General features: G+C 37.8%; 1 protein-coding gene across 1 annotated transcript in view; it reads right to left on the bottom strand.

Moving 5' to 3' along the window:
- ulk2 (unc-51 like autophagy activating kinase 2) overlaps positions 1 to 12,420 on the bottom strand; it is a 78,627-nt gene that overhangs the window by 43,122 nt on the left and 23,085 nt on the right. Inside the window, exons 5-8 of the mRNA XM_052035941.1 lie at positions 5,975 to 6,007; positions 4,277 to 4,313; positions 2,782 to 2,955; positions 594 to 667 (exon numbers count right to left, since the gene is read on the bottom strand). Coding sequence (XP_051891901.1) covers positions 594 to 667; positions 2,782 to 2,955; positions 4,277 to 4,313; positions 5,975 to 6,007 — 318 coding nt within the window. The remainder of the gene's footprint in view (positions 1 to 593; positions 668 to 2,781; positions 2,956 to 4,276; positions 4,314 to 5,974; positions 6,008 to 12,420) is intronic.

Raw genomic sequence — 12,420 nt, 5'->3', positions numbered from 1 at the left:
AGGGTGTTGTAATTCTTTAGAATTCCATCCCAAAGGTCTGTGAATATTCAGTTGCCGAGTACATTCAAGGCTAATTGATTCCCTCATGTCCAAAAATATATCAAGGTATTTGAAGATCAGTGAGAAAAATGAACCCGAGGCACAGGATTAGCCATAATCTTATTGAATGGAAGAGCAACACCAAAAAGCCATATGGTTTACTCCTGTTGCTTTTTCATATGTTCAATAAGTGGCCAGGTTCACCTGCAATAAACTGGCCAATTCATACACTCAACACTTTCGTCATTTTTATAATTCCCTACTGCCCAAGAGAAACATTACATAAGATTTGCTTCAATGAATAATCTTCTGGACTATATCATGATGCTTAACTCACAGTAGACCCTGAACAATATGAGCAAGGATATGCAAGGAGTGCATTAACAATTTCTTACAGATTCCTTGCCACCTAAAGGGGATGGGAAGGTTGGATAATATATGCAAGCACAGCACAGAATTGCTCAATCATAAATACAGATTGTTGTGAAAATGTCACATATCTCATGTAGCAATCTCCACCCACTTAGAAGAAAACAAACAGATTCTTCACTCACCATGTACATGGGAGAACCACAGAGTGTGGCAGCCATCATGTTACTCTGTAAATATCGGGCAAAGCCAAAATCAGCTGCAGAGAAATATAAAGAAATGTACTGCAACATTTAAAATAATTTGTGCAACTTTATTTCAACAATACCTTATTAAAAACAAATCTGAATGAAAGACATGCAGTTGTATAGAATCTCATTATGTCTTAATACCCTTCACATACAGCAAATTATTTTGAAGTGCAGCGACTTATGCATTCACCTTTAATAACAAACTTTTAAAAGACAGTTGGACAGGTACATGGACAGGAAAGGTTTAGAAGGATATGGGCTAAATGCGGGCAAATGGGACTACTTGGATTGGTATCTTAGTTGGCACAGACCAGTTGGGCTGAAGGGCCCGTTTCCATGCTGTATGACTCCATGACCTGTGGCAGTCATTGGGCACATAGCTTAAAGAAGCCTCGATATACAGTGATCGGCAATGAGGAAGTTCTGAAACAAAGCATACTGTAACAGTTGTCACCAAAACAGTGATAACTGAGGAACAGCAATACCATAAGGTGGTATTTCAAAAGAAAAACATCTGCGCAATAGGGCTTTTTCAGGAACTGAAGATGTCAGTATTCAAGAAACTGCAATAAAAGATGCACTTTCTTAAATGTAATGCAAGTATAAGCATAATTAGAATGGATGTAGAATGGCTGGACTGTTACAAGCATATCAGTTTAGTTAATACTATACACCTGCACTTCAAAAAGGATAGGAATATGATCAAATACACAAAAAGGATATAAAGAAGATCTCTACCACAGTTTGTAAAATGAAGGAACAACATTATACATTTAAAACAGCTTAGTTCAAAACTGTTCAGAAGCCATTACCCTTTCAAGAAATCAGTCCTGACAAATGCCAGAAAATAAACACCATCAAGCCAGATAAAAAAAAAATGAATTTGAATAAAAACAGAAAATACTGAATATGCAAAACCAGTTCAACAGCTTCCAACAGGATAAGTGAGTCTCTTTAGCAACTGTGTTTAAACTGAACCTTGAATTAGGGTTCTGTTTACCACATGATTGCCATAACTGGAGCATGACATTGCTTACTGCTGGATGAGTGTGTTCTTTCCATCGGGGTGTTTATACCCCCAACAAATTCATACTTGTCTTTTAGCAAAAGTTGTAAATAACACGTGCTTGGAATCGCTCAGCCCTGTACATGAATTCTTGGAACATTCCATTAGAATGTCTGGTGTAGCAAAGAATAATAAAAATGTTTGTGCCAACTTCTCAGAGAGAGTAGTCTTGGATTAAATTCTTACACCACTTGCATTAACTAGTTTCAAAACATTTGTTCTTATTTTGTGATTTTTTTGGAAATTATCCAATTGTCCTTACTGCTAATGGGGGCCAGCGACCCTGCATTAGCAACTTTTCCAAAAACCATTTGCCGTGAGTGAGAGCCTGGACAGCAAATGTTACAAAGTTGTTGGACTAGCATACCCAGGCAGTCCTGCTAGTCACTAGATAATCCAAATGCTTTCCAGCAAAAGTCACTGACCACCAAACGGGCGCAAGGTTCCAGTCTATTCTTTCTCATTCATGGGCCAGGAGTATTGAGGCAAACTGTGGCACCTCACTGCTACTAGAACCAATTTCTTTCCAAAGCGCTTCATGGCATTTGAGATACACTGCAAGATGCTTTTTAAAAAACACACCTTTAACTCAATGTCAGCAGCAAACTCAGGATTTTGACAGTACATCTCTAGATTCTAGTTTCACCCAAGGCTAGAATTGCAAGTACATTTGACCCTCAAATCTAATAATTCTGCCTGTGCAACCCACACAATTCAGTACAGTTTGATTCCATATTCCTTGTTAGTTGTTTAGTCCTATTCAAAGTTTGGAAGGTCTGTCCCTCATTAGTGGATAAAAATCCAAGCATAGCACCACAACTAGTCGCAATCGGAGGTTAAAAAAAGTGCAAGATTCAAGGTAACATGATGATTTCCAACAGCTCAACACTTCTGGAGAAAAAAATTGGAACATTCTTGTGCAAAACTGTTAAGGAACCATTCAAAATATTCTGCTTAAACATACACAACCAGGACAGAGTAATGTCCAATCCAGGTACTGTGAAACATCCTTTACACAAAACTATTTGGCAAAAGACAACAATCTTTTAACTTTACCTATTTTGACACGAATGCCATTCATATTAGATTTTTTCCGGCTAACATAAGAAAGTAGAATATTCTGTGGTTTCAAATCACGATGGATTATTCCCTTGTTGTGAAGTATTCGCATCGCAGCTGCAATCTGCTGGAGGAAGATTCTAATTGTGTCTTCACTAAGTGTTCCTTTGACTATTTAAAATAAAAAAAAGTTTTAATACAAAGTACTGAGTTCTCATAAAATCTGTTATTGAAGACAGTGTGTGACTTCAGTGCCACTTACAGAAGTGTAAACACTTAACCAACTGAAACAAATAGAAGTCTCAAAAGGAACAAAAAACTCCAATTGTCAGAAATCTAAAAATAAAATGAGCGATACTCAGGTCAGCCATCACCCATTGAAAGATCAGAATGTTAATGTTTTCAGTGGGAACAACTTGTCACAATAGACTCAATGATGGGGACAAATCTGAAACATTAACTCTCGTATTCCTTTCATATGTGCTGCATGACTTGTTCAATGTTTCCAACATTTTCACACACCCTGTGTAATTTGCAGCAAGTCGTGTGCTTAATGCATGGCAGGACTGAAGATGTGTTTCCCATTCTGCAGGATATGCTACCGATAGAAAGGAGTATGCAAAATTATACAGACGACATCTTTACCTCTACAGAATGATGCATGATATACAGTTCAACTTCTTAACCCCAAAGCAAATGCATTCATATTAACGGCAAAATAATCTGTCCTAATAATTATGCAATTTTGATTAATGCACAGGATCAGTTGTGAAGAGGAAGGTAAATCCAGTGAAGATGTTACTTTCTAGTTCAAGATTTGGGGAAAATTGAACATCATGTTTTAGTTACTCTGTTGTCACTTTATTTCAACAGCTTAGATTCATTAAAGAGTAAGTGTACTCCAGTGTCATGGCATTTGTTTTCCCAATATTGTGACTAAAACACAAATAAAATTCATAAAAAGTTCTCAAGAGTACTTTGCTAATAACATTATATTTCAGATTAATTTATAGATCATATGTTCTAACCTACTAACTCTGGCATAAGGTGAATTTAGTGTACAACTGACTCCAAGTTGAATTCGCCCGATGTAGGTGACCTCTACTTTCTCCCAGGGAAGTTAGGGAACAGTGCTGAATCTTGACACCAATGGTGTCAGAGGATAAACAGAACCCGGATTTATAAACAAAACTAAATTACAAATGGGAAACCGAAATCAGGAGCAAAATCAAGAGTTTTTATTAATAATACTGAAAATGCTACATTTCAAACTCACTGACCCTCCCCCAATGTTCTCAAGTTTTTAATGTCAGTTTCAAAATTTCATTATACAAGCATTTGTACAAACAGGACAATGTTGAATTTATTATTGGCACTTTGATGAGATCAGCAGTCATCATTGAATCACAGTTTAGAACAGTAATTCTTTGAACACCACCCAGAGAAAGGAACTAATACATAACCACTTACAATCAAAAACGTTTCAACTTACCTTGCAGATAATCTGCCAGGTCACCGCCATTGCAGTACTAAAGGAGAATTAAAAAATGAAGTCAAAACAATATATTCAAGCCACTATTCTTCAGGAACTTAAAATTAAAATACCATTTATTATTGACACAATGAAAAATATTGCTTTAATTTATACTTTTCTCTTTCACTTCTACCCAAGAGAATGAAGTTAACAATTACAGAGTTTTTTCTAATTTCACTGATCACAATAATCTATCCAGAATCTATCTCTGAAATAACACAGGTAGTGGAGTCTCTGAATACTCAGCATGTTGCATCATGCCTTCTGGACCAAATAATAAATACCCCAGTTGCATGGCAAGAATGAATGCATCTTATGGAAGATAGAGAACAAAAAGTGACCACAGTTAAAGGCAGATCAAATCCCCATTTTCATCTTGCCAGTTAAAGGTATCATTAAATGAATACATATGAATAGTTTTAGGTTGGAAAATATTTTCCAATTCTAAATACTGCTGTACTTAAAAGCAAAACCCTGCAGATGCTGGAAATCAGAAATAAAAACAAAAAATGTTAGAAATATTCAGCAGCTCAGGTTGCACAGGTGGAGAGAGAAAAACAATGTTAACACTTCAGGTCAACGACCATTGATAAGAACCATTCTTCTGAATGGTCATCGAGATTGAGACACGGCCCTGTTTCACTCTCCACAGATGCTGCCTGACCTGCTCTGTATTTTCAGCAATTTCATTGTATTTAAGATTAGTATCAATACAATGGAATAAAATCATGTTCAAAATACAGAGACTTGAAAAGATTCTGCATATTTACATGGATTACCTGAATGGCAGAGCAAACAAAATCTAGCTCCCTAGAAGGGCTTAAAAAACAGCAGTGTATAACAATCCATTAGGTGAAACTCTACTTTCCTTCAGCACTACCCTAAATGGAATTAATAAGGCTGCCTGAGGGAACACTTGAGGCAACATGGAGTGGCAATAGGCTATGGGTTTAGGAAATACCTTAAAAAATTTTGCATTGACCATACTAATGAAAGGAAAAGAAGTTGCTGAGATATTCAAAATTCATGTTGGCCATTGTCATGATTAATAGCCTTTGAATTATTGCATGCAATTCTTAACCATTTTTTTGCTGGTTTAAAATGGATTGGTATATTTCCAAATTACTTCAAAGCTAAGTTGTGCGAGTTTGCAAACCAGTAAGAATCTTTCAATTTTCTCCTCCATTTGAAAGCAAGCAAGTGTCCTGCATCCAGGCCCATGTGGTTTCCCTCCTCTGACTTTGCAGTTGTTAACAGGATTTACTTGCAATGTGGTGGGCATCGAAGACTGAGTGTCAAGGGAGGAATTCATTCTCTCTCTGATAAGGAATTGCAAATTAGTGCACCAATCATCATGGTGCATTGTGTTATAGTTGGCGACATTACAGGTATTGGGTAATTAACGGGCTAATCCTGAAAATTTGAATTGCATGGTTAAAATAAGTAACTAAACCAGATGACCAAAACTAATATACCAACAAAAACATCTGACTGCTTTGCTCATCAGATAGATGAGTGTGTGGATTATATGTTTTTGGGTTTCACAATTACGAGAGAGCTATATGGACAATTATAAAATTGTGCATGGCACTTCAGACTGTTCCATTGTGCTGCAATGAAAAATTTATAGCCATCAAAGTAATTCTTTAGGCTTACCTCCATCACCAAATGAACAGAGTTTGGAGTCTCCTGAAATGGAAAAAAAAAGTATGCAATTATGACTTCGGTTGCAGTTCTTTCCCCTTGATGGGGTGGAAAATACTTACACCTGAACATGTTGCAGAGGAACAAATGCTACAGAAAAACAGCTTACTTCAGCTGATTAAATACGTTAAACCACACACAGCTGAGCACTACTAAGCCAACTCCACAACACTTCCGAAGAATAACTGTTTGTATTAAGACCCAATAACAATATTGAGCAAGGATTTGTTCTGGCATTTGTTACTTGGACTTGCCCTTGCACATTTAGATTTTAAACTTTTCACAAAGCAAGTTGCTGAAAGGGCCAATTGATAATAGCTGCTAACTTTGCCAAATGCATGTCCCAGACTGTCCCATTTGCTGTTCATTGTATTATTGCCTCCCTTAATTCTAACACGAGACACCAATCTTTCAGTCATTGTGCTCTCAGGAATTTTAACACCAAACTATTTCAATTTAGCTATTTTCCTTTGCTGCCTACAAAACTCTAAACAATCACTTTTACTTAGTCTTTGTTCTTTTATTTCACATCCTCTCCTTTGAACTACCCCCTACCATTCCCCTCTTTATGTGTTCATTTCTTTGACTAACAAGTACTTGTTTTGTTCAAATGTTCTTTTTCAGGAACTCTGTGAAAAGTATCAAAATACATTGTGGCGGACTCTATGGCTCAAACTACCCAATCAAATACAAACAACAGACTGTATGACGATACAATCAGAATGGTTATTACTTAAATGCTTGCTTCAGGCAAATTAATGCAAATACTTTAAACAGCAGCTGTAAAATCAAATTAAAGAGTTATCACAAATTTTTGTTTCAACTGAGAACTATTCACATCTATGCCATTTTGCTCATCACCTTTTCTATTAGTCTGTAAATAAATGCAGTGATAAAAGACCCTAGAAAGAGTAGAAATTCAGGACTGTATCATAGCACTGCAAACTGCAAGCTCGCATAGTTCCTCAACCATGTCTCCTGGGTCAGCACCAGAAAAAAAGTGTGATTGTTGCTCAGTGAATCCTTTTTCTGGAAACAGGAAAAAAATATAACCCAACAATCTTAAACAGTTAAATGCTGAAAAAAAATCTCCAATATTTAACTAGAACAACAATTCATTCTGGGCAGTATGAATTTTTGCAACTGCAAACAATTCTTATTGTGTTCAGACTTGGGGTATGGATAGGAAAATATTGTTTTCATTTGTTTGTGGTAAGAACAAACTAAATCACAAAGTAGTCAATTTAATTTCTGTATATCTAACCTCTCTGTAAAGTTAAATACTATTAAATTTGTTATGAAATTTGGTCATATTTAGAATTCTTGCAAAACAAGAGCAGAATTTTTTCTTCTGTTTACAAGCATTAATGGTCTGCAGTAGAACCTCACTCAGAGAAGTGGGCAAAATACCAAAAACCAGCAGCTGGCAACCAACTATAAATATTCCCAGTGTGTGCACACATGATTAGTCACATGGTAGAAAGTACAAAGTTCTTCCTAGTATTGAAACTAAATCCATTCACATCAAGTACCAGCAAGTAGAACACCCAAGTTATTTATCTATATTATGTCTCATTTTGAAGTCTGCATCCTTAATTTTAATTCCTATACAGGCAAACCTGCTAATGAATCTGTAAGAAACAAATAAACAAAACACCTAAGCCAATGCTTTTCTAGTTAAATTACTGAACAGATTAAGCCAAAACAAAACGTATTGCTCCACATTGGCCCAGATGAATGAAGTTCTAACACTCTTGCTCAATAACACCTACCACCCTAAACATTTATTCTCTCCACCATTCATGCATGATGGCTGCAGTCTGTCCCATCTCCTAAATACATAACAGTTACTTGCTTGGGTTACTCCACAGCACTACCCAAACCCTTGACTTTTACCGCCAAGGACAAGGGCTTCAAGTGCAAGGGAACACCATCAGCACATTCCCATTCCTTCATTGTTGCTAGGTCTAAACCCGTGGAGCTCTTCACCCCTCCCCCCCCCCACCCCTGAGGCAGTAGCTCACCATCACCTTCTCATGGGCAATTACGGAATGGGCAGTGAATGACACCTTTGCCAATGATACCAAGATCACCAAAAATGAATAAATGAAAGACTCTGATCATATCAAAGTTCAGGAATAAAACAAAACCATAAATGTCAAGCTGGATAAGGAATGACTCAGAGAAACATGATTTCAATGGAGTACTCCAGAATCTGGTGCCATTGTCAGACACCAATCATTGGACATTACTGCAGAATTTTCCTCAGGGAAGCTTTGTCAAACCAACATCCTTCAGTTATTTCATCAATGACATTTCCTCCATCGTAAGTCCAGCAGGAAAGTTGAGTGACTGATATTTCTAGAAGTAAATCAATTTAATTTATAACAGATTAATGTTACTCGATAATGGAACTGCATTCTAATATACATCTAAACTGGGTCTGACATCTAACAGCATATAACATCATCATGCACAAGCCAGGTAATGATTGCATCTTTTCCCTGGCTTTGAATAAAATAACCATCATCAAATCTTCATCCAACAACATCTTGGAGATTATCCACATCCAGAAGCTTAAACATACCAGTCTTATAAATACTGTAGCCACAAAAGTATGGCAGAGGTTAGGTACTCTGTAACAAGCAGCACAACCCTGGCCCCTGACAACTTACTGATCTTCTCTAGCTCTCATTAGGAATGTGCTGGAATACTCCCCACTTCCCTAAAAGATGCAGTTGCAAAAACAGAAGCAACTTGATGCCATCCTGGATCTAGCAATTGGCTACATTCAATATCCGATCCAATATCTAACCCCCTTCCTCAACTTACCAGGTCACAATACATGCAACTTGCATAATGAATTCAACCAACTCTCTGATTACTTTGAGAACTCTCCAGCTATCTCAACCACAAATAAAGGGAGAAAAAAAACAGAAATAAAGAGGTAACACCAATAAGCTGACATCGTAACACACCATAGACTGCTATCCTTTTGTACTTGGAGGTTGAATGTCCTGAAATTCTTTACCCAATACATTTGTGGAGACAAAGAATCTAGTATTTCAAGGAGAAAATGTACCACAATCTGTTCACTAACCATAAGTGCATCCTGGTCATACCATTGAATTCAGAAAGTCTGTGTATGGATTAACAGGGATCAAACATTCGATATACCCCCCCCCCCCATAACCAATATTCAAAAATGGTAACTTCCAGGTGCAATTTAATGACTTTACTCCAACTGTTGAAAGCTTGTATTCATTCCAATCCTCATCTTGCTGAGCTCCCTTCAGCCAGTCTATTCAAGACACAGCTGCTTGGATCACATTCTAAGCATGCATGCCATTATACTCATCCTCTACGTGGGCAACACTGGTGCAGCAAAAAGTGTTGGTGCCTTGCATCTTCAGCCAGGTTCGATCCAGGCCTCAGGGGCTGTCAGTGTGGAGATAGTATTCCCTAGGACCACATGGTGCTCTAGTGCCCCAGATGCTCTAGTTTCTGCTCACATCCCCAATACGTGCTGCTTGGTAGGTTAATTGGTTACTGTCAACCATCCCTAGTGTAGGTAGGTGGTAGCAGAATCAGGATGGAATTAATGGGCAAATGAAAAAGAATGAATTACAGGGAAATAAATGAGGTGATGGCATTGACTGAATTGTTCTAGGAGCTGGCATAGACTTGATAGATTGAATGGCCTCCTGTACTGTATGAGAGTACAGGACCTACTAAGGCTCCTTCTCTTAAATTTAGAATTCTCATTCAAAGTTATATCTGGACTGCTCAACCTTAACATGCAACGTTCTCGAAACCCCTCTTGTAAGTTAACTCTTTTATCTTTCAACTCTACTGTTAGAGATCACCAGAATGACAAAATGAATTGGAGGCCTAATTAAAAATTCCTGATAATTATTGTGCCAAATGCGCAGATGTTAAACTTTTTTGAGAGACATTTATACATGCTAAATAGGGGAAACCAAAATACTGTCGTATTCTTTAGTTAGATGTCCTGAACTATTTCTACTAGCATCCAAACATCTGCTAGAACTCCACAAATCAGCTGCCAAGTAACTGTAAGTTACCAACAAGAATAACCGATCAATTAATTTGCTTCTTTTCATCCTTCTACTGTTTCATGATTAGACTGATTGCAATACATTCTGGTCCATATATTTTGTGCTGAAATGTGCTGAAGAATGATCCCACTGGATCATCAGTTTCATTCATCCAAGGTTTTCATGCACATCACAACATTTATCAACTACACTTTTCCATATTACTAAACATTTTTGCAATGTCAAACTAGAAGAACATTAGAATAATGCCATCCAATCACCCTTGGAGAAATTGGTTGCCAGCAATCTTGCAGCACTTCCATCAGCATCAAAACTGGGGTCTAAGCTAATGTAGGAGAACAAATGTAGCAATAATACTAGTTGCAAAGTACAGCTTGAAATACACTGATCTCATTTAATATGGAATCATAAAAGCAGTCAATGAACTGAAGAAGTTTAACTTTGATAAAGTAATTCAGAAACATGTTCCAAGTTAAATGAGTCTGTTAGATTTGAGCCAGTGGATTAGTTTTTTTTTTATGATTTGCTTTGCAATTACACACATCTGCCAGAAAGAGCATTAGCCTCTTCCATGTATAAATGTGCAGAGCAATTTAAAGATAGAGTAAGAATGGGTGAAACAGGGCAGAGATGATGTATTTACTGGGTTTCAGAGACATTATAATTACTAAATAACATAGAATTTGTAACAAATACAAATTTTTAATGAACTCTGCAACATTGAAAGAGATGGATAATCATTTTTTTTTCCAGTGAATCACTTTCTCAATACAAAGGTTAACTCTATGATAATTCAACTTTATTTCTTAAGTATTATGGTGCTGCATAATATTGTTGCATCAGAAGACCAGATTAGATCACTCTTTCCTTCACAGGAATTTTGTGATGCCTGTCAAAGTACACTGGACAATGTGCAAAATTCTGCTTGGCCTGAATAGAATCAGTTCATCTAAAATTATGACCTGCCTATTTTTAAAGAGGATTCGCAGTATAAAAGTCATAAAGGATCCATTTTAAAAACAGCTATATTGATGGGGAAAGAAAAAATGAATACATACCTTTGCAAGTGACTATTAAACAATGTCAGTTCTTATGTTTCAACCAGTCCCCTCTCCTAAACTCCAGAGGGAGTACAAAAGTAGCTGTCCGACCTTTCCTCATAAGACAATCCCCCCGTTCCATTTATTAGCTTAGTAAACCTTCTATGAACTGCTTCCAATACATTAACATTCTTCTTTAAATAAGGAGACCAATATTGCCTCACCAATGCCCTATATAACTGAAGCATAACCTCCCTACTTTTATATTCAATTCTCTCAGCAATAAATTATAACTTCTTATAATTATTGGATCCACACAACCTCCGACCTGGAGGTCGGTACCAGTGGTGTTCCGCAGGGATCTGTTCTGGGACCCCTGCTCTGTGATTTTTATAAATGACTTGGATGAGGATGTGGAAGGGTGGGTTAGTAAGTTTGCTGATGATACAAAGGTTGGTGGTGTAGTGCATAGTGTAGAAGGTTGCTGTGGATTACAACAGGATATTGATAGAATGCAGACCTGGGCTGAGAAGTGGCAGATGGAGTTCAACCCAGATAAGTGTGAGGTGATACACTTCGGGAGATCGAATTTGAAGGTAGAATACAAGGTTAATGGCAGGACTCTTAGCAGTGTGGAGGAACAAAGGGATCTTGGGGTCCACGTCCATAGATCCCTCAAGGTTGCCGCGCAGGTCGATAGGGTTGTTAATAAGGTGTATGGTGTGTTGGCCTTCATTAGTTGGGGGATTGAGTTCAAGAGCCGCGAGGTGATGTTGCAGCTCCAGAGAACTCTGGTTAGACCACACTTGGAGTATTGTGTTCAGTTCTGGTCACCCCATTATAGGAAGGACGTGGAAGCTTGAGAGAGGGTGCAGGGGAGATTTACCAGGATGCTGCCTAGATTGGAGAGCATGTCTCATGAGGATAGGCTGAGTGAGCTAGGGCTTTACTCTTTGGAGAGGAGGATGATGAGGGGTGACTTGATAGAGGTGTACAAGATGATAACAGGTATAGATCGAGTGGACAGTCAGAGACTTTTCCCCAGGGCGAGAATGGCTAACACAAGGGGACATAATTTTAAGGTGATTAGAGGAAGGTATAAGGGGCATGTCAGGGGCAAGTTCTTTTTTCCCCCCACAGAGAGTGGTGGGTGCGTGGAACGCACTGTCTGCAGAGGTTGTGGGGGCAGATACATTAGGGACATTTAAGAGACTCTTAGGTAGACATATGAATGATAGAGAAATGGGGGGGCGATGTGGGAGGGAAGGGTTAGATAGAT

This window comes from Pristis pectinata, chromosome 21, assembly GCF_009764475.1.
Source record: "Pristis pectinata isolate sPriPec2 chromosome 21, sPriPec2.1.pri, whole genome shotgun sequence".
NCBI classification, from domain to species: Eukaryota; Metazoa; Chordata; class Chondrichthyes; order Rhinopristiformes; family Pristidae; genus Pristis; species Pristis pectinata.
This window is presented reverse-complemented; position numbering and strand designations above follow the sequence as displayed.